This window comes from Falco peregrinus, chromosome 10 (assembly GCF_023634155.1).
Source record: "Falco peregrinus isolate bFalPer1 chromosome 10, bFalPer1.pri, whole genome shotgun sequence".
NCBI classification, from domain to species: domain Eukaryota; kingdom Metazoa; phylum Chordata; class Aves; order Falconiformes; family Falconidae; genus Falco; species Falco peregrinus.
Window position 1 is genome coordinate 4,968,767 of NC_073730.1, and position 22,637 is coordinate 4,991,403.

The 22,637-nt window shown below is 52.9% G+C and overlaps 1 protein-coding gene across 1 annotated transcript in view; it reads left to right on the forward strand.

The window, feature by feature from the left end:
- NMNAT2 (nicotinamide nucleotide adenylyltransferase 2) overlaps positions 1-22,348 on the forward strand; it is a 30,078-nt gene extending 7,730 nt beyond the window's left edge. Inside the window, exons 2-11 of the mRNA XM_055815806.1 lie at positions 13,343-13,431; positions 14,167-14,234; positions 14,949-15,027; positions 16,097-16,226; positions 16,841-16,921; positions 17,036-17,080; positions 18,400-18,476; positions 20,047-20,148; positions 20,393-20,460; positions 20,592-22,348. Of these exons, the coding sequence (XP_055671781.1) occupies positions 13,343-13,431; positions 14,167-14,234; positions 14,949-15,027; positions 16,097-16,226; positions 16,841-16,921; positions 17,036-17,080; positions 18,400-18,476; positions 20,047-20,148; positions 20,393-20,460; positions 20,592-20,694 (842 nt within the window). The 3' untranslated portion in view covers positions 20,695-22,348. The remainder of the gene's footprint in view (positions 1-13,342; positions 13,432-14,166; positions 14,235-14,948; positions 15,028-16,096; positions 16,227-16,840; positions 16,922-17,035; positions 17,081-18,399; positions 18,477-20,046; positions 20,149-20,392; positions 20,461-20,591) is intronic.
- Positions 22,349-22,637: the final 289 nt, after the last annotated feature.

The window sequence follows — 22,637 nt, forward strand, 5'->3', positions numbered from 1 at the left end:
CTACCTGGGACGGGGGAGCCCAGAGCAGCTACGGAAAGACCCAACAACCTCTAAGACAGAAAAATTACCCTAAGATGGAGACAATTCCAGGGCATCTCTGCATTTTGAGACAAACGTGCCCTCTCTGACATTTATAAACCCTGAATCCAAGGGTTTGTGTGGTGCCACTGGTGCCCAGCCAAGCAGGGCTGGAATTTTGGATTGCCCTTCGTGGAGAAGGTCAGGCAAAGCCTGTAGTGCCCATCACAGCCCTGAAAACAAACCAGGGCCAGGGCACAGCTCTTGTCCCCCCAAAAGCAGCATTGCTTGCACATGTTGATGGTGTGCAGTCATACCTGGAGAAGACAGGCTAGGTTGGGAGCACGTTTTTTTTGCTCTCCCTTTCCAGCATCAACTAGTTTCCTCCAGTAAACCTGAGCTGCTGGATGTAGCTTGGTCATACCAGCAGAAAACTGCCAAATCCATATTTTGGGAAAAAGAAGAAGCTGGAGTCTTTAGAAATATATATTTTCAAGAGCCACTATAGGTCTTGCCCTGGGAGGAGATGTACTGGGAAAAGTCTGTTCTGGAGGTGGAGTAGGAGGCCAACACAGAGGAGATCCCCATGGGATGGGTGGGGAGCCTGTCTCTCAGCCAGGCAAGGACAGACTTGCTCAGCCCCTGCTCCACAAAGGTTTCTACTTTCACTGAAAATCCAACAGCCCCTAATTGAGCTTAAGCCTTCCCTGAGGAGATCACATTTTGCTAAGGCTTATTGGCAAAGGAACTAAGAAAATCCAGTTTTCCCAGCGAGATCTTGTGAGCTGTGTTGGGGATGCTGAAAGGCGTAGCTTTGCTTCTGGTGCCTTTGTTTTGTTTAAAGACATCATTGATGCTTCTTTTGGGGGAAATGGAGTCTTGGGAATAGATCTGCAAAGGCAGAGGGTTCCACTGAGCCATACAGCCAGGTGAGATACAGCTGTGGTAATGGGAACGTGACAACTCTTTGGTGTTACCATGGGACTAAAGTCCTACCCTGGCTGCCTCCGCCACCCCATGTTGTCACCAGCATCCCCCCAGATTTTCTGCATCTCTGTAGATGGGATATTTTCTGCCTGCACAGTCCTGGATAAGCCAACACAAATCCCTGCCATGGTCAGCATCTTTGGATGCTTTGCCAGCAAAGACAAGCCGTGGTTAGACTCACGGCACAGGGGTCAGCCCCACATAGAGGCAACCCACGACCAACAAAAAGCCGCCAGGAAAACGCTCCCCATCTCTGCTCCGTGGGGAATCAGGGACCGTAAATCCTCTGCTGCTAGTAAGGCTGTGATCCCACAGCACGTCATCCCAAAGGACCAGCACGATACGCACCGGGGTGTACAAAGCGCTGCCTTTGATGTGCTACAACGGCTTGGAAATGAAAACAAACGGAGCGCTTGCACAGGGAAATTAGGGCAGCAGAAAACAAGTGTGGAAATCTGTTGGGGCTTTTTTCCCCCCTCCGTTTAAAAAAAAAAAAAAAAGTGACACCGATTTCCCAGCCTGTGGCTGGCTGAGATGGGGACTGGGACCTCTCCAGGGATGAGCTTTGATGTGCCTGTCCTACTTCGGACGTGCCACCCACATCCTGGTGAAAGCAAAACACAAACTCATGGCAGGATAATGAAAGTATTCGCCAGGTGCCTTTTGCTGCTTCCCTTGTCCTGATGGATGCTATCGGTGGGCCCAGGGTGATAAAAATCATTTTGAAACAGAGCAGTTGGGGCTATCTGGAATACCCTCCCCTTTGCTTGCCAAACAATTATTTTTGCTTCTGATATTTAGACTCTCACTGAAGCTGAGATACAGCCACAGAACATCAGCTCCAGGCCAGATTCACGCCGCAAATAGATGCCACTTTACCTTGGGCATTGAGTTTACATCGCTTTACACCAGCTGGAGAGCTGTTACCCTTAAAAAACCCCTAGGAGAGACAGATTTCAGTCAAACCCACACTAACTGCTTTCTGCCCAGTCCAGCTGTGGTGACGTTCACTCCCCTGGTTTGTACTTAGATAAAGCCTGGTGCTCAGAGGAGCATTTTACACCGAGCATGGGCAAATGCACACTTTGGTACATTTGCCTCTGAAACCCAACGAAAATACTGCGGAAGAGGAAAATTTTCTCCTCCCCACCATGCACGGCCCTTGCTGACTTAGGGGGCAGCCAGCGACTGCAGCAGCCAGGGAAAGGTAGTGACCTCTCCCATTTCACTTCAACAATGTGTGTACAGACACTCATCTTACCTAGAGACACGTAATCCTTTTCCAAAGCCTTCTAAGCAGGGCGTTTCAGTGATGTCCTGCAGCAGGGAGCTCAGAAAACATCTTTCTTTAGGTGAAGTCATCTTCTTCATCCATTTTTACCTGCTAAGAGTTGCTTTTACCAGGTTAAATGCTGACCCTCACCTGGCCAGCCTCAGGACCTCTAAGATGCCCAAGCAGCAGCTCTGGATGTCAGATACCAAGCGGAGGATGGTCCACCTTGGCAGAACTCAGCTGCCTAGCCTTCAGGTGAGACCCAGCAAGGTGCTGAGCATGTTCCTCCTCACCCTGTGGTACCAGGATGGGGATCTCTGGGCAATAAATGATATTGCTTCTCCTTAGCAGTAGTGACAGTGACAGTGCTGTGCTGTGCTAATCACCTGCCTGACAGAAAAATAGGTCCAGTCCCTACCTAGAGGAGCTGGTGGCAACTTCAACTCAAGAAGCATCTCCTTGTACTTGTCCTTATGGTGCTCACCTGATGGTCATTGCCTGCTCCCACCTGCTTCAACACAGCCAGGTGGGATGCTCTAGGAGGGAAAAGCACTTCAGCCTGTGTTGTTTTGCCAGGCTCTTCCTCAGATGCTTCTTCTTAAGCTCTGGGAGCTGGAGAGTTTCTTACTGGGCTTCTGCATGCCCTCTCACACCCACTGACCCCTTGCAGTACTTCAGTGCTGAAAGAAGAGGGGAAAACAGGATGATGCCTTGAATTTAAACTTCAATTTCAATAATATCAAACAGCCTGTTTCTCCCCAGCTTCATTTAAGAAACCCAGATCACCTGAGACCAGCCAGGTGCCCTGACCAGGCCCCATCTTGTTGGGTCTCCAGCAAATGCTCTGCTATTTCTAGGTCAGCTCACTGTGACTCAGTCTTCAACCTTTTTTTTTGGTTTGTTTTAAACATCTCATTCCTCTTTTCTGTCATGAAGCCATTAGTGGTCAACAGATGGTGCTTGTTAGTCATCACTCCGGCAGCTCTCGGAGCTGGACACTGGTGGGGGACCTCGGTGGGCTGGCAGGTAGGAGGGTCAGGTGCTGCAACATCACTTCTCTGGGGCCTGCCGTAGTATCTGCGTCCACCCACGAGTTTTGAGGTATTTGGTGGCCGATGCTTTTTTGTGCCTAAGAAAAGCCATTAAAACAAATGTGCAGCAATGAGTGAAGCCATTTAGCATGGAAGCCCCTTCCAAATCTGTTACTTCTACAATGCCTGGGTGCAGCTATGGACTAACGGGGTGGGGGGAAAAACATGTAACAGCAAATTAGCTCAGAGATGAAAATCATTAAGCTTTAGGGGGCTTAATGGGATTTTTCTACCAACCAAAAGTCTCCTGGGAATCTGACTGAGATCATCTAAAAGGCACTGAGCTCGAGGCAGGACAAGCTGTTTGGGTCAGTGGGACACACTGGGATCTCCCTGCACTTGCCTGGGGAAGGGTCAACCCCATGATGAAGAATTACTCTCTGCTCCTCTTCCTGCTTCTTCCCAAAAAGAAACGTCCCTTGAAGAGCAGTCAAGGCTTGGTCTCCTAAAAGAAACATCACCTCGTCCCTCCAGGAAGTCCAAGGAATGAGTGTGCCAGTGGTTACTCCAGCTCCAGCCAAGGGGCGGCTGTAGGTGGTGGGTGGGCAAAGACACAGGAGGGGGCAGAGAAAGTGGCCCTGAGGCAGGCGGGAGGGCTGGGCTTTGAGATCAGTACATCTCTGATGAGTACATCCCTGATTTGGCATTCCAAGTTGGTTTTTCGTTTTGTTGGGGGGTTTTTTTTTGGTGTTTTTTTTTTTTTTTTTAATATATATATAAATATATACACACGCACCACTCAATTAGACTGAGAAAAACTGCTGGCTCCTTGCCCGAGTTGAGCTCGGGGTAGGAAGCAACATTTAGGTCCTGCAAGTGCTGCTAGCTTGAGAATAAAGCAAAGTGTGCTGGCGTATCTGGGTCACTCTCCCCTGCAGAAGAAGGTATTTTAGACAGTGAGAAAGCGCCTGCCTTGCCCTCGGCACCTCATGGCTGCCTCCCGCCTCCCACCCAAGGATGTCGGAGGCCAAATTGCTCGAGATGAAAATGAGACAGCTGGGAAATGGTTTTGCCGCCTTCATCACTCGTGGCTGTGCACCCTCCTCTGCTCTGGCTCTCGGGGAAGAGCAATTAAGACTGTGCAAAACTTTCTTGCCTCCCTGCTACCTCCTGTGTGTTTTCAGAGGGCTGGTGCGGAGCGGGAACGGTCTGCGGCTTCAGTTCCCCGTGGTGAGAAGGGCATAAATCAGAGCTGGCCAGCAGCGTAAAAAAAAAAAAAAAAAAAAAAAATAAAAGAAAAAAGGAAGTCTTAGGGGTGTGGATGAAAGAAGTACAAAGGCAAAGTAAATAGAATTTGAAATTACACCTTGAAAAGTTGAACACAAGGAATATTTGATTTCATTAACATCAATTTAGGTGATGGAGCAGTGCCAAGGGAACCGAATCGCCATGATTAAATATACTCGGTGAGAACCGCCAAAAAGAAACATCTCTTAAATAAGCACTGATTTCCTATTGGGGAAGCAGGATGTTCTTTTTTCATTCAATCTGGGCAAAATCATCACTTATGTTTTTGTAGCCCTGGACCGTATCTCTGATTGCTCTTTCCCCACCATCACCTTGCAGGAAAGTGGTAGACCCAAAAATATTTCTGCAGGGGAGGTAAGCAAAGCTGGGCTGGGGCAGCAGGGAGATGTCACCAGTGCTTGGGAAGGGTCCTAGTGTCACCCCTGTCCCTTCCTTCCCCAACACAGCAAGACTAAGCCCAACCACGAGCCGGGAGGCGTGGAGCTGGGAGCCGCGGCTGAAAGCTCTCTGCTGCAAAAGCACGCTGCCGGTGGGCTAATGCACCTCTTGGCAGGGGCCATCACTGGCAGTTTATTTCTGTCAGGGTTTAAAAGCCATGCAAGACTGTCTGGAGCATTAAGGACAATTTATACCGGAAAAGAAAAGAGCTTTTCTCTTCCAACCCAACATCCTTGCATTGGTATTGCAGGCTATGAAGTGCTTCTAGAGAATGAAAATACCAGAGGGTGTTTTCTGGGGTCTGGTGTGGTCTCTTGGACATCACAGGTATTCAACAGGCAAGGAACAGGCTGGGAAGCCGTGACAGAAGGGTGAGCTCAACGACAACAGCCAGGCCAGAAACCCAACACACCAGCCGAGAAGCAGGAGCAAGCCTCCCCAGATGGATGGCTTTTAGACCAAAACCTAGTCTTTCCCAGGCAGAAATCTTTGTACAAGCAGGGAAGAAATGTTGGGAGCTGCCCAGATGGCTGACTGTAAGGAATATGGATGAGAAGAGAAATACAAAGCTGCTTCAGTGTCTTTGGCATCAGTGACGTCTGCAGGGAAAGCATGAAGCTGGTCTCCACAAGCAGCGTATTTTGCATGAAAGATGCAAGAAATTTTATTTAAAAAGGTCTTTTCTGGGAACATGGACCTGGGGGTTTGGAGGAAGCACCACAACATCAGAGCAGCCACAGCAGTTCCAAGAAACGACCCACCCATTTCCAGAAACCCAGAAGAACAACAAGTGCAGTGCTTGAGTGTGGACCCTCATGCCATGCACAGCCCTACTTTCTTCATTTTGGAAGACCCAAAGGCAGCAAGACACCCAAGGACAGCAGGAGACTCACCCTTTTTGCCCTTTCTGTGCCAGCCATGACCTCCATCCCATCTCCTTACCCTGGCTGCCCAACTCCTAGTGGCTTCTCACATGGAGCCACATTGCTGATTGCCCATCATTTCAAGATGCTGAGACCCACACCTCCTCCTGCATGTGCCAGGAGCAGATGCGGTGGCAGGAGGCACTGTGGCCTCAGCCTGGGGTGGGGAATGAACAACCAACTTCCCTGGTGTCTCTTACAAGAGCTAAAGCAATTTTGTCTTACCTTGTACAGAGGATGAGGCTCCAGGCTCTATGAGCTAATGCATTCAGACAGGCTCAGCTACAGCTGCCTATTGCCCTCTCCATTTAGCCACTGAAGAGCATGTCAGTCTAAGAAGATTCAACCTGTTAAAAATATTTTTTTAAAAAATATATAAGTACTGAAGCTTTAAACGCAGCATCATGATTGCAGTGCGGACACATCTAGATGCTGCAAGTTTGCCATGCAATCTTGTGCCACCCCAAAGCCACAGTGCCACTGGCTCCGAATCCTCTGCCACCATGCAGTGAGGGTGCCCGCCCCTGCCATGGTGCTGGCCCCACTAGTGGCCTCCCACTACCCCCCACAGCTCCTCCCCAAGCAAGACTTGAGATGGCATTTCAGAAAATGCAATCTTTTTAAAGGCTTTTGCTTTGAAGTGGATGGCTGTGAAGGTCTGGCTTAGCTGACAGTTACACCAACCAGTGAGCCAGCCAAGCTGCGAGCAAGCAGGCAGAGCCACCTGATGGACACAGCCCTGCAAATGGACGTGCTCTGCCCCCAAAACAAGTGAGAACGGACTAGTTTGGGATGCAAAGAGATGTTCTGCAAGTTGTAGGCAAGGCGGGACCAGGAGGCACGTCTTCCCATTCCCAGCTCAGCCCTCTGCTATACCATACTGCTGCTTCATAGCCTGTGTGTTCGCCCAAATACTTGCCTTGCAGAGATTCAATAGTCAATAAATATTTTTTTTTTTCCATGCAGATTTATTTCTGTTTGGTATTTCTAAGGTAGACAACACACTCTGGAAAATGCAGATCTCAACTTTTATGTATGTATTTTGGAGAGCAGCATCATTTTTACAGGTTTCTCTAAGTATCATTGTGCAGATTAAAAACCAAATGAACAGTTTCGAGGGTGACTCAGAGAGCAGCAGCACCCATCTCCTCCCAGCAGCACACCCCTCCATGAGCACTGCGAGGCACCAGCATCCCATAGGATCTGTCCCGCTGAAGCTGTTGGCCTTGCTGTAGAAACAGGCAAATATGTTTTCCACCTCCAGAATTACATTACTTTGTTTCGATTTCCAATACTTTGCATGTGTTTGGAGGAGATGAACTGTTTTCTGCAGGAAAAGGTGTTTTATTAAGGCAGGTGGTGAGGACTTGGCGTGAGCTCCCAGGAGCCAGAGCTGAGATGTTGTGCCTCCAGCGTGGATCACGTCCCCTGAAGATGCAGGCTTGGCACCCGGCTATTTAAATACAGATCTTGATAAACTGATGGCCAGGCAAAATCTCTGGCTTTTGCCACCAAAAATCAAGGTAAATTAATACCATCAGCCACCCTGAAGCAGAGGTTACGTGCAAGGAGTTCAGTCTCTCTTCAGAGCGAGCTTTATAAAGGTGCTGTATGCAAAGGAGACAGGTGTGGGGATGAATGGATCAGTGTTTTTAATCTCCTTCTGGCAAGGAAAATCAAGTCGGGGCAAAGCAGGGAATAACGAGAGGATGTGTTCATTTAAAACTTGATGGCAACTTTTTTGTTAGGGAATTTCCTTTTCATTTTAATTTCCATTTTAAATAGCATTACAATGTAAAGGTAAATGCGGGTCCATCGATCTTGGCTCCTCTGCACACTGAAAGCCCCAGCTCTCCTGCATGGCAGCGTGCATCGGGGATGCTCTGCTTTGGCTTTTCCAAAAATCTTGCCTAGATTTGTCCCTGCCTGGCAGCAATCGGCTCTGAGCGTTTCAGCTGTCTACTTGTGCATGCTTCCAAGGAGGTCAGGATAGCTTTCCTGCAGACTTCTCTGCTCCTAGGCTCATCCAAAACCACTTCTTCAGCCCTTTTAATTTATCTTCCAACATCATGGCTCAATTCCTTTTTTTTTTTTTTTTTTTGCTATAAAAGTGTCTTGATGCTGTTGTCTGTAACTTATATGCTATGCAGTCTTCATCTTTCTAGAATTTATCTAGAAGAGGTCCCAGGACAGGGTTTGTGTGAAAGATTCCCCAAAAAGCAGAATCAGAAAAAAAAGGCACTTTTTTTCTCTCCCTCTTGATTAGCTTTGAAAGCACCAGTGGGAAACCCAGTAGCATTTATAAAGGCAAGTGCAGGACAGGAGAGGGAGAAGTGCTGCTGGCACCCACTGATTCCTCTTTTTAAAACTCAGAATGGAGAAGAAAGAGGAAATTTTTGCACATTTGGCTTTCTGGGCGTGGGATTAGGGAGGGCTGTCATGGCAGGCTGTGAAGGGAACCCCACCACCCACAGAGTTTGGTGCTTTTATTTACTATGCACCTTCAACCTCAAACCCTGCTGCCCATGGAAAAAAACCCAAGAATATTGCATTTTTCTGTGCATGCTCCCCTATAGGGTGCTTTGCTGGGTGTCCCCTGGTGCACAGATAGCCATGGTCATGCACAGGGCTGGGTCCGGTCCCCTCACCACCCCAGAAAACCCGCTGGCAGAGGGAGATGCTCCCAGCAGGCGGATAGCTAGCAAAAAATACAGTTTGAATGAACTTGCTGGTGTTAACCCCTCTGAGCTCAGGATTTTGAGGGCAGGGAGGGAAACTGTCAGTACATCTAATTCAGGCAGTTGAATTTTACTCGCTGCACCAAGCAAATGATTGAAGCCCATTTTCCTCTCCCTGGGGGCTGGCACGCCCAGAGCACCAGAGCTGGGAAGAGAGCCAGGGAAAGGATTTCAGGTGAGTCTGAGGAAAAGGTTTTATTGATACTGGCAGATCTCCCACAGGCTGTCACGGGGGCCTGGAGCTGCTCAACACTCTTGGCAGGTGAGGAAACAGTCCATGGCAATTATAGTTCCTTAATTGACTTTTCACCAACCCAATAGCTGAACAATATTCCCTGGTAGAAATTTTAGAAATTGGAGGGGGAAAAAATCATTTCACTGCAGCAGTTCTTCACCGACATGCCTACCTCCCTGCCCTGCTCAGCCCCTCTCGCCTCCCTCGATGTATGAGTGCTCCCCATCCATCCCAAGCTGTTGCAAGGGAGCTCTGAAATAATTTCAAAGCTAATTTTTTGTCCCAAAGCAAAGCAGGAACAAGGGCATGGGAGCTGCAAAGATGCGCCACTGGGAGAACAGTCCTTTCTAAAACAGCACAACCCCATCCACACCACCCTGAGACAATAATTTGACCAGGAAACGTGCAGGGAAAACGTACCCATCGATGTACCCATGGAAAAGCCCCTTTCCCCACAGCTGGTCCTGCCAAGCTATGCTCTCATCTGCCCATCATGCTGAGCTGTAGCCCAGGGCTCAGCTGCCACTTGTACGTGCCTGAACCCAGCTGGCGTCACCCTCATGGCACTAGCAGGCAGTAACAAGCCAGTGGTTAATTTTCAACCAGCAGCAGGACAACAAGGTCTTTCTGCTGCCATTAGGAGGCCAGGAGCCCCAGTTCAGCTCAACAGCTCCAGAAGATGTAGCAGGATCCCCAGTATGCTCATCGTTCCTCTTTGTGGCCACTGGACTGTGCTTGGGCACATGGCAAACACTGGCTGTTCTCTTTCCCCTCTTTTTTCCTATTTCTCGTTGGGAAAGTTTGTTTTGGAGGGGAAACAGGAACGTGGCTGCTTTGGCAAAGATGTGTTTGTAGTCTGTGTCCCCTGCCCCAACAACCAGTGCCACATTGAGCAGCCGGGATGGGGAAGCATCTCCCCAGACAGCAGGAGCGAGCCATGCTGCTTATTCCCAAGGAGTACCACAGCTATACCGCCGAGGGAAGCAGGAGCCATCCCACGCAGGCTGAAGAGCTTTGCATCAGCTTTAGGAGGTGCCAGCTGGGGCTGGGTGCAGGTGGCAAGGGGGGGGAAGGCTCCCTGCCAGCCTCTCCCAGCTGCTGGCACACAGGCGGGCACCAGCCCTTCAGGCAGGGCTGCTCCCGGTCCCCTGGGCGAACACCGGCGGCTGGAATGGGCTCCTGCAAGGTATGATGTGCAGGGACATCTTGGGATGGCTGCTGGATCCTGGACTCACCTCAGCTTCAGAAATGCTTGCTTTCTTTGTAAAGGCAAAATATTTTCCAGATCCTCCACTTGCAAAAAAAAACCAACCAAAAAAACCCCAAAGAGGCACTTTCTAATGACTCATCAATCTCATTTCCCTTTTTGCTTTTGCCGTTGCTGTATTTTTTTCTTTCTACTCTCTCAGTAGCTGGGGTGGGCACTGCTGTGCTGTTCACTCCCCGACTACCCTCCCCATGTTGGGACAGAGACAGGGCCAGCCCAGCTGTGGCCATCGCCACCACCGACCTGCCCCACGCTCACACCCCCAGCCTGTTGCTCCTCACTTTCTGCTGGGCTGCAACCCTGCTGCGGTGCCGTACTCGTGCACAGGCATGGTGGGCCTGAGGGACGAGGCGGCTGCAATGCACCCAGTGGGAGAGCTCGAGTAAAGCAGGGGGTTATACAGCTGCAAAAGCTTGGGGTGCAGGAGGTATCACTGCTGCAGCATGAGAAGGTGGGATGTTCCCTCTCCGGCATCAGTGAGAACCCTTCTTTGCTTCTCTGAGAGCATCTTCAGAGAACCATCGGGGCACGAAAGCATGTGCTCTGGGGCAGGAGGAGGGAGGCTGGATATGCCATAGGAGCCTACGGCAGATTAACAACTCCTCACCAGCATTTTTATCCTCAAATGTCACCATTTAGAAATACCAGCCTGAGCCTGTGCATCAGGCTTGTCTCTTGGCAGTGGTGGGACACAGGCAGCAGGTGGTGTTGAACAGGTAGGGGGGGTGTAAGAGCCCTTCGGCTGCTGAGGAACCAGCTGGGCTGCAGGTGATGGGTGCCATAGGAAGGGGACCCAAGGGAACCCCCAGGGATGTCTCAGGTGACATTCAACAGCGTGTGTCGGGGGAGTGGTGAGGATTTGAGGGAGAAAGGGCTGAAGGTGCATCTGCAAATAACAGCATCGCTGAGGCAGAGCCATGATGAAGGTGGGTACAACCCCACGAGGCATTGTCAAAGAGGTTTCTAGAAGGGGAGAACATAACCACTATTGCCCAAAGCCTGAGGCAGCCCTGCCAACAGGCAGGGGGGGGAAGCAGGGTAGGGGGCTGCATCAGGGGGGCCATCCCAGAGAAAGAAGAGAAAAACGTCAGAAGCAAGAACCTGGGGGTCAGCTGGCCACCATGAGGGACCATGCTGTGACCGACCCTGCATTGCTCTTGCAGTGGGGCTGCTGTTCCCCAACTGGGCAGCTCCATCCGTCTGTCTGAGACCATGCTGGGCAGACCCCAGGAGCCCATATGCAGGGCACTGGAGCCCCTCACTCCCCCCAGTGCATGCAGGAAGGGCTCTTCCCTGTCCCACTGTGATGACATGCTCTCAGACCAACATTCCCTCTCCTCTGCCAAGGCTTCATCCCGCAGCTCCCAGCAGCTGCTGTCTGTGAGTTGGATCAAGCAGGGAGCGAGCAAGCAGGGTACAAGCAACAGTTGGAGCAAGCAGGGTTAGAGCTCAGAGGTGGTGAACTCACCTGCAGCATCCCAGCACTTTCCAGCAGAGAGGAGCAGATAGGGACGAGGGTCTTGGTCCTGGTGGTGTGCAGCTCCTGGTGAACTCTTCAGCATTTCCAAAACAACGGCACATGAAGTGTGGGTCTTGTGGTGAGAGCGGCAGGGATCCATCTGTGCTAAGGACCCATGCCTGCAGCCCTGTACATGACAGCAATTCTTATTTAGGCGGTCAACCAACAGGGACATCTTTCATCAGGTTGCTCAAAGCCCCATCCAACCTGACCTTCGATATTCCAAGTAGTGGGATATCCACAACTTCTCTGGGCAAGGTATTCTAGTGTCCCACTACCATTGTAAAAAAGAAAAAAAAAAAATCTTCCTTATATTTACCCTAGATCTACTTTCTTTTATTTTAGCACTGTTGTCCCTTGCCCTGGCACTACAGGGGTTGCTAAAAAACCCTGCATGTTTCTTATAAGCCCCCTTAATGTATCGGAAGGCCAGAGCAAGGTCTCCCGGAGCCCTCCCTCCCCCAGGCTGAGCCACCCCAGCTCTCCCAGCCCGTCCCCACAGCAGAGGGGCTCCAGCCCTCCCACCATCCCCGCGGCTGCCTCTGGGCCCGCTCCAGCAGCTCCATGGCTGGTGGGTACTGGGGACCCAGGGCTCCAGGGGGGTCTCACCAGAGCGGAGCAGAGGGGGGGCACCCCCTCCCCGGGCTGCTGGCCACGCTGCTGGGATGCACCCAGGGCACGGCTGGTTTGCTGGGCTGTGAGCGCACAGTGCTGGCTCATGTCGTTTGTCACCCAGCAGTGTTCCCTTCTTGGCAGGGCTGCTCTCCATCCATCCATCCATCCATCCATCCATCCATCCATCCATCCCCCCATCCCCCCCAGTCTGTACTGATCTCCTCCTGCAGGGAGGCACAGCTGGCTGCCGACGTATGAGCTAGCAAAAGTTTTCGGCTCACAAAACCACAGTGTTGTCCCTGCAGCCCAGCAGCAGGTGAGGTGGTGGGATTTGTTATTATCCTGGGGTTTTTGATCTTGCCCACATCTAAGGGGTCTTTGTCAGCTCGAGGTTAGGAGATCCCTCTGTCATCTTCCATCTGCTAAGAAATCTTTTGCCTGGTAGTCAGCAGCAAATCATAGTAGGCAAGGAAGGGAGAAGTCCTGGGGAGAGAAAGGGTGGATGTATAGTTTATGGGCAAAGAAAAATAGAAAGGATGTGTCTGCAGGCAGTGAGTGAACCAGCTTCACGCATCACCTCGTGAGCTCGATCTGGCTCCTCCAGTGCTGCAGAAAGAGCCCATCTCTGCTGAGCAGCTCCCGTCAGTGGTGCAGGCTCTTGGCTGCCCCTCTGATGCCCTGGCGAGGTGGTTCAAGGTGATTTGGGGTCTGAATGTGATTTAGCTTTTGCTAAAGACCTGTCTTCTTCCACCAAATCCTCCTTCCTGGAAGGTTTGGGGTCCCCAGGAAGGTCCATGCTCAGAATCACCAAGGATGGCGCCAAATGATACAGGCAGTGAAGATGAAGCCAGTCCTTCCCTTGGTCTCCTTCCCCACCCAGCGCTGCCTGAGCTGGGATGAGCTGCTCCACAGGGAGCAGCAGGGCATTGCAGGGGCTCAGTGGGTCCAGCTGAATCATCCTGTACCCTTTTCCTTACCCTCCTACTCCAGAGCGAGCCCGGGATTACCTGCACAAGACTGGACGCTTCATCGTCATCGGTGGCATTGTCTCGCCTGTGCACGACTCCTACGGGAAAACGGTGAGTGGTCCCCATTTTCCTTTTCTGCCTCCTACAAGAGATGGTACCTCTGAAGCCAGGGCTGAGCTCTGGGCAGCACTGCCTGTACCTGTGGTTCTTTCTTGGACCTCTTCTGCCCTGGGTGTCTCCTGAGCATAGGAAAGACCCTAAGAGGATGAGAGGATGAAACCACTCACTCTTAGATAAAAAGTGTAGGAAGATCCTACAACCAGCCAAAGTACTAGACAGCAAGGAGAAACATTCTCACCCAAAATGGTGGTGGTCATCTTGCTAGGTTGTTTTGGGCTTTGGTTGTTTGGGGTTTTTTTCTGTTTGAATGATTTCAAAGCCAATTTTATTGTGGGATGGTGACAATGGAAACAGGAACCTTTAAAAGCACTTTCTGGGGTGGGGGAAAATCCAAATTAGGAGAGAGTTTCCTCCTCTTCTGAAAGCTGGAGAAATTTCATCAAGAAACCACCATCCCGGGTCTGGCCCCGCTGCAGTGCAGGGCTGAGCGCGGTGGTGCTGAGCAAATCTCACCGACCGGTATTGTAACCGGGGCTGAAGCGAGGCAGGAACTCCTCCCCTCCAGCAAACAGGAACTTAGATAAATTTTTGTGGGTAGGAGGGAATCCTTCTGGGCTGTCGTCTGAGCAAGCCCGAAGCTCTGCCCCAGGAGGGTCTGCAAGCCCAGGCTGGCCAGGGCACAGTGCTTGCCTCCCATAACTGTTCCTCCATCACCCCCTCTTGCAGGGTCTGGTCTCAAGCCGGCACCGCCTGACCATGTGCCAGCTGGCCGTCCAGTCCTCCGACTGGATCAGGTGAGTGGCGGAGCCCGCACCCACTGCGGCACCCGCAGCCCCTGCCCCTTCCCCGGAGCCGTGGTGACAAAGTCCTGCATGCGGAGTGGAGATGCCACCAGCTGCTAGGGCTCCAGGATAGACTTTCTCGTCTCCCAGCCAAAACCTGATTAAAACCCAGAGGCCTTCCTCTCCTAGTCCATGATGAGGGATGCTGTGCCGTCCTTCAGAGGGGTCCTTTGGCTATAGGGGGTCTTGCAAGCCCTGTCCTGAGTCTGTGGTGTCTGGGTGAAGCTCAAAGTCACCCAGCCCACCCCAGCCTTGTGCCGTGGCACCTTCCCTTTCTCTACACCTGCTGTACCTGTGCATGGACTCTCCCCTTCCCAGCATTGCCACATCGAGTCCGTCAGCTGAGGCGGGACCAGAAACATCTCTGGGCTGCCCTAAGGAAACAGTTAACACATGTAGTTAGATCCAAGCCAAATGCGAGCTTTTGTACCAAGAGTTGGGTACTGAGAGTGGAAAGGTGTCCAGGCACACATTCAGCTTGCCAAAACTATTAGGGAGAACTGGATGGAAGGGCCAGAGGAGGAACATGGTCCATGGTAGAGCTGAGGGACTGATGGTGGCTGCTCACGGCACTGCTGGCTGGCCCACTGAGGAGAAGGCAACATGGCCAGGAGGTCCAGGCAGTGGCCACCAGCCAACACCGTTGCCTTGCTGTTCTCCCTGCAGGGTGGACCCCTGGGAGTGCTACCAGGACACCTGGCAGACCACCTGCAGCGTGCTGGAGCACCACCGCGACCTGATGAAGGTGAGGCAGCCCCCACGCCATGGGTGCACCCGGGCTGAGGGCGTGGGGAGCATGCAGGATTGGGGGTGCTCTCCACACGGCCATCAACAGCCAAAGCACAACTGGGACAGCCAGAGAGAAGGCTTGCAGGAACGTGCCTGAAATCCTGACCTGGAGGTGGTGCGAGGTGCCTTGTCACGGTGGCTTTGAGCTCCTTGCCCTGATGGTAAAATCCAGTTGAGCCCTTCAGTTGGAGCCAGCAGCCGTCCCAGTCCCACTTGGGGACTGGGGAGCAGGGGCAACTGCAGGGGTGGGCATAAGCCAAATTCATTGATGCTGGCCACCACCCTGAGGGGAGGGATGGGTGAACAGGCATCCCTGCGCACCAGCTGAGCCAAAACTCAGGGGGAAAATTCATCACCTGGGAAGCCCCCAGGGAGCACAAAACCCAGGAGGAAAAGTTCCCCCAAAGCCCAGGCAGGCCTGAGAGCCAGGGAAGAACGTGACTACACTCAGGTGATGGCAGGGACAGGGAGGGCAGGGCTGCTGCCAGCGCCAGGCATAGCGAGCAAGCCAAGGAGGGGAAATGGGGAGAACAGCATCACGCAAACTCACGGGCAGCCCGGAGCAGAGGCGCAGCAGCAGCGTTACCCAGCCCAGTGGGGTGTCCAGTGCATCCAGGGACCGTGGTGTTGAAGCCAGGGAGCCCCTGGAGATGCCTTCCTTCTCCTGCAGGGGCTGGTAGAGGAGAAGAGGGTACATGTGCTCCTGAGGTAATAAGCCACTGGCTTTGCCCGTTGATTCATCAGCCACTGTGTTTTTATTTATTCATCAGAATGGTGCCTGCCTGCAGGCAGTGTGGCTCCAGCCTTGCCAGCCCCGTGAGTCCACGCAAAAAGTTAATCCCACCATCCCCAGCCTTAATCGCAAGTCATTATCTGCAGGGTCCTGCTAGCCCCAGGCCCAAATGAGCTTGGGTGTACCTGTCACCAAAGCTGACCTTCACCCTGGGGTGCCCAGGCTTGATACGGGGGTCATAAAGAGTTTGGGGGGTAGCTGCGGTGAAGGCTACATCTCTCCCTCATTGCAGAGAGTGACTGGCTGCATTCTCTCCAACGTCAACACGCCCTCCATCACCCCCGTGATCGGCCAGCCCCAGAACGAGTCCTCGCAGACTATCTACCAGAACAACAACAACGTCTCCAACAAGCCCACCGCGGGTAGGTGGCAGCGGGGTAGGGAAGAGGGAGATGAGCACCCAACCCCTCACCTCCCAGCAGGGCTGCTGAGCATTAGGAACAGTGCTCCATCACCTTATTTTTGGATCACTGGGCTCCATGCACCAAGCCCAGGATTGGGTAGGTTTGTGATGGAGGAGTTAGCATCCAGCATAGGAAGATAAGCCAAGAATGGCTCAAAATGGCTGTGAAATCTCACTGGACTTCAGCTGGGTTGTGTCCATACAGTGAGATCAGCTAAGAAAAAGGTTACCTGGTACCCATGCGGCTCGTGCAAGGGATGAATTGGCAGAAGAAATGACGTGGCTGGATACTCCATGGGATGTGGGACACTGAGGACACAGCTGGGGAGGAAAGAGGACATTACTTAAATCCCATTAAAATGAACATCCTATGATTTTAGCTGTCCAGCTGGTTCCTTCAAGGCACAGCGTAGCGCTCTTGGGAGTTAAGACCATGAAGGAGGTGGTGGGGAGATGCTGAGAGCAGTTCCTGCACCCGGGCTCAGGAGTATCTTGCAGGACCAGGGTGGCTGAAGTGCTTGTGTGGTTTGGTCACACAGCTTTTCTCCCATTAATTTCCTTCTTCACTTTTAGCAAAGATCCTGGGGAAGGTGGGAGAAAGCCTGAGCCGGATTTGCTGCGTTCGCCCGCCCATGGAGCGCTTCACCTTCGTGGGTATGTAAGAGGAAAGATCCATCACCTCCACTTTAGCTCCAGCCCCCAGCCTTCCTCCAAAGCCCCCTCTTCTAGACTGGGCACCATCACCTCTCTTTTGCTTCTTTTCCCCAGATGAAAATGCCAACTTGGGAACGGTGATGAGATATGAGGAGATAGGTGAGTATGCAGCCTCCCTCCACGTCACTCCAGCTCCTCTGGGCTAGTGCCACGTGGCTCGGGAGCAGCTACATGACAGACCCAGTGGTGAGCGAAGGATGCTGGATCATCTCGCCCTGGTGCCAGCTATCAGGGCTCAGGGGTGAAACAGGACCAGTGCAAAACTGGCCTGAGCCCATTCCCATTGGCAGGCAAGCAGCCTGAAATAAGGGAGCGAGCAACGGGGACCTGGCTCCCAGCACTGGCATGGACCTGCCATGGCATCATGCCTTGAAAGTTGCCCCCACGTGCCATCAAACTTGCCCTCCCATGGTGAAGGGCACATCCTTGCGGTGCCTGGAGCCCTGCAGACTTTGCATGTGGCAGCAGGAGGGATTTCAGCTGCCTGACCAGCCATGGTGCCTCTTTCCCTAAAGCCCTTTAGGGGTTGTAGACCCACCAGGCTGCCATGCACTGGGCACCACTGTACATCACCCAGGGCTCTGCATGGGGAGCTTGCTGGTGATTTTAGGACCTGTTTCATGGGCTAGCTCACACACAGCCTAGCACAATACCCGTCCTAGCACCAGCACCCCGAAGAGCGCAAAGGCTTTGGCCACCTAGAAGTGCCACGCAGGGAGGCATCTTCCCATGCAGCTGCCTCTTCCCCCCACTCTGGGCAGGTTTATGGCTTTCCTCTGGTGGTTGTGCAAATAAATTAATCATCACAGGCCCATCAGAGCAGAAAGCTCCTCCCCACAGGACAACTTTCTCACTGAACAGCAAAGCCAACCCTCTAAGCAAGCTGTCAGCAAGCACCAGTCCCAGCCTGGGGAGAGAAAGGGAGGACATGGAAATCCTTCAAGATAAACAAGGAAAACCTCCAGTGCTTCACCACTAGCTTTGCTAATGCAAACACAGCCATGCCCAGGGCTTTGGGCAGTCCCCTGGGCTCTCCCCATCACCCTGTGGCCGGAGCCTCTGCAGCAGATCACAAAGTGGTGGTGGGTGCCCACAGCACAGAGAAATGACTCCCTTTCCCAGGGATACCCCACCTCCAGGGCTGGACCACAGCCGCAGTTCACCAGCACTTAGCAATGCTGACAGCAACTCAGCAGCATGGGAGAGGAGCTGAAGTAAATTAGGGTGGGGGGTGTTTGAAGTTTGGCACCTGCAGGGATGTGGGAAGGACCACAGCATCTTTAGCAGGACTTGTTTTGGCAGGGGAGGTCTGTGCAGAAGAAGGTGCCCCCGAGCAGTGCAATGGGGTGGTGGGAGTAGCAGTGCCTGCTCAGCCCTCTTTGCTCCTACGTCTGAGCTTCTCCTCTTCTTTTCTTCAGAGCTTCGCATCCTACTGCTCTGTGGCAGCGACCTGCTGGAATCCTTCTGCATCCCTGGTCTCTGGAACGAGGCAGATGTGAGTCACCACCACTGGGCACCCCTCCGTGCTTCTCTTTCCCTGGCTCCCTTCCTCCTCCTCCTCCTCCTCCTCTGCTTCCCACACCCAGCACTCCTGGGAGCTGCCCAGGTCCCCTGGCATGGCAGGAGCTATCCCCACCATCCCCGCTGCCTCCCCCATCCCAGCCCTGACCCTCCCCTCTCCTACACACAGGCAGCCTGAGAGACAGGGTCTTCTGCTTCGGGGTCACCAGCCCTACCCTGCCTCCCCTTCCACAGACCTGAAGCCCTGCTCCCACTCACCATTCACACAGGGGATGTCACTTGGGGTGCAGGGTAAACCCCCTTCCAAGGGATCTCCAAAGGCTTCGCTCCCACTCCTTGTCCCTTGGAAGGAGCCAGCATCAAGTAGATGCCAGTCCCAGCAGAGTGAGGTGTGGAGGTAGGAAATAAGGGATTTACAAAAGTTGGCCAGATGTTAGAAATTAGACATGTTTACAGCCAAAACAACAGCTTTCACTTAATAAACGGCTTTTTCTGCAACGTGGGATACCCAAGTACCCATCTTTACAAAGATCGAGAAGTAAACCCATCCCAGCCCATCTCAGCATCTTCACTGCCTCAGCTCAAAGGGATGAAACCCACTGCCCACTTCTCTGTGCCCCCACCCCCCACCAGTAAAACATTGCAGCAGGACACCTTGAACACCACAGTCCCTGCCTGAAGAAGCCATACTTTCCTGGAAAGACACCAGCACTAGAGAAGAACTGGGTTACCAACCCACATGCTGCTCCTGGCAGCCAGACTAGTGCTGGGTATGGGACCTCACCTGGCTCTTCACTGAAATCGGCCAGCCAACACAACCTCCCCACTCCTCCCGGTTGAGGTTGAGCCTCTCAACCAATTCTAAAATCAGTTACCGCATCTTCAAGTCCCAAGGTTTTTAAAACAATGAGCTGGCAGATATCTCCTCCGAAGGGCTGCAAAGTTGGAGATGAGGCAAGTCCTGATGCAAAAAACAGCACAAAGGATACAAAAACTGGACACCAGAGTGCAGGCGGCGGAGTCATTCTGCACCAGCACCACCTCACGGGCTCCTGCTGCCTGAACATGCTGACCCAGAGCTCTTCCAGATGAGCCTGGTTTGTCTCGCCCAACACAAGCGGGAGCAGAAAATATGGCCACCAGCCTTGGTGCAAACAGCCTTGGAAGAATGCCCCTTCAAGACCTCTCTCAGGACCAACATGTCCATCCTGCTCATAAAGCCTTCCAGCAAAGCAGAAGTCATGTCCTCTCTGGGCAACCTCTTCTACTGTCACTCTCCTTCTGCTGCAAGCCCTCCCTAAAGCCTAACCTCAACATCTAGTAACAGTACCTGACCCTGGGCCTCTTGATTTCATCCCCTGCAGACCACTCGCCATGCCATGATGGTCCCAAGTTTCTGCCAAAGGCAGTTGTGATAGCCTCAGATTCACTTTCTATCTCATCCCAAACCACGGCCCAGCTCTTCTGGTGCAGGGGAGCTGGTGGACAGTGGCAGGTTTTGCGTGGGGTGGTTATAAAGATCACTCCACTTTGGTTTTTCCTAGATGGAGGTGATTGTCGGGGAGTTTGGGATCGTGGTGGTGCCTCGGGATGGAGCAGACCCTGACCGGATCATGAACCACTCCTCCATACTCCGCAAGTACAAAGTAAGTGGGTGCCAGCATGGCCAGGAAGGCTGCAAAGGGACCTGCAGCCCCTCCTTACGCAGGGCAGTGCTCCTGCCACAGGGCACAGAACACCTCAAGGCCAGATGTTCTCAGCTGCTAGGTGGGACAAGCAACGGGGCGACCGCACGGCAGCCCCCCGAGGCCAGCGGGCTGGGGAGGCTGGCAGGGCAGACGCCCACGTTCAGGCTGGCCCTTCACTCCTCGCTTCCTCCTTCCCCTGCAGAACAACATTCTGGTGGTGAAGGATGATTCAAACCACCCCATGTCGGTCGTCAGCTCCACCAAAAGCAGGTGGGTGGTACAGGGGGACTCCCCCCACAGAGCGGGGAGAGGGGTGCCCCCCAACCAGCCGCTCTGCTTGCGGGGGGCACCTGATGCACCCAGGAAGGCTCTGACCCCTTTCTCTCCCCCCGCACCCCTAGACTGGCCCTGCAGCACGGGGATGGCCACGTCGTGGATTACCTCTGCCAGCCCGTCATCGACTACATCCTCAAGAGCCAGCTCTACATCAACGCCTCCGGCTAAGCGCCAGAGGTCCTGCAGCAAGACAGCCCTCGTGTCTCGCCTGCCTACAGCTCTCCATCACTTTTTTCTCTCTCTCTCTCTCTCTCTCTCAGTCCGTGTCTCCATCTCTCTCCCCCACCCCATGGCGTCCCGCCCGTGCCTGCCTCTCACCCCCGGCACCAACGCTCCATCGTGCAGCAATGTCCAGGGAACCGCAGCACGGCCCCGAAGGGAACGGTTTGGTCTCTTTTTTGGGGAAACTGCCCTCTTCGCGTATGCAGGCAGGGAGGGGGTGGCCAGTAAAAAGGCGATGTGCTCAGTGCGCTCGAGAGGAGGTAGCTCAGACACCCCCCTCTCAGCATCACTGGGAGATGGCCCCCCTGGTCGATCCTCCCAGCATGCTCAGAGCAGGGGCTTTCTCTTCCGCATCATCTTACAGTACATCAGCTCAATAGATCTAGGTGGACTGTTTTTTTCTTAAATAGTTTTAGTGTGAGCCCGTTAGATCTCTCAACATGATGACCAAATGAATCCTGGTTGGCAACAGGCAGTTGTAACCCAGCTGGCTTGGTGCCCCACGGCAGGTGAACCTCCTCAGGGCAGCAGTAAGACAACCCAGCTCACAAAACCCTCTTCCTGGCCCTGAAAAATCACAGGGAGGGCATTTCTGAAGGGAAGCAGAAGCCTTGGCAAGCACTGCTGCCAAAGCATGACTAGGGGGGATGTGTCTCACCTTGCCTTGGCTGCAAGTGAAACCAAGCCACCCCTTAGGCAAGTGGAGTTGGGGTGATGCTCTAACTCTTGACTCAGTGTTGGAGGGGGCAGCCCACAGCACCGAAAAAGGGACCTACCATTTGTGAAGCCAAAAAATGAGGGAAGTAGCAGCAGGTAGTGACCCAAAGCCTCTGGTGAGAATTTGCCCCAAACCCCACTGAGCTTCATGGGGGCTTGGGTCCATCCCCATCCTCCAGCTCTCTGTTTCTGTCTGTAAACTTCCCCTTTCTCCCTCTGCTCCTACCCTCTCCTTGAAGAGTTTATTAAATGCATGAAACTTTCCCCCTCCCAAACTGGCTGTGGCTACTTCACACATCCCTTGGGACATGCCAGGCTCCTGCTCTCCTGCCTGCGACGTGCCCTCAAATGCCAAGGATGGATCCTAGTGGAGATGCTGGCATTAAAAACGGGGCAGGTAACATGGAGCAAGAGAAAATTACTTAAGACCTGCAGAGAGGAGGGTTGCTGAAGCAGGCCCTTGCCCTGCTGAGCATCCCTGGGGTGCAAGGACCCTGCAGAAGCCCTGGGAAAGGCCACAGCCACAAGGAGGAAGGTATGGTCCTGCTTTACTCCACACCTTTTCCTCTCCCTTTGCTCCATCTAACCTTGTGTTGCTTTGGGTATAGCCCTGCTGCCTATAGCTCCTGGACACCTGCACACTCCCCACCCATTTGGGCTAACTAGGCTCAGGCTGGTCCACAGCACCACCCTCTCCCAAAGCACAACCATTGCCCATGTTGGCTTTGTGGCTTTCCTAGGGCAGCGCTGTGACTAGCTCCCAGTCCCCAGCAAGGGACATCACACTGAGACACCTGAAGGCTAACAGTCCTCCAGGGCATTTTAGGGAAAGATCAAAAATTACCTTTTTTTTTTTTTTTCTTCCTTAAAAGTTTATGGAGGGTCACAAAAGTTTATGGAGGGTCACAAGCTGCTCTCGTGGAAGCTCCCAAGATGAGACATAGTGCTGAATTTGGTGACCTGCTGAATGCTGCTGACATCTCCATAACAGCAAGCAACTTTGGGCAAAAGCAGGTAGCCTACAGCCACAGGCTCTTTGCAGCAGGCAGGGTTTCGTGAGCAATAGCTAACAGCTTCCAAGGAGGCACGGCCCTTCCCAGAAGGGAAAGCAGGAGAGACAGAAGTGATGTGACTTGCTCAAAGTCCAGAAGAGGTCTTTCCTTGCCAGGGAT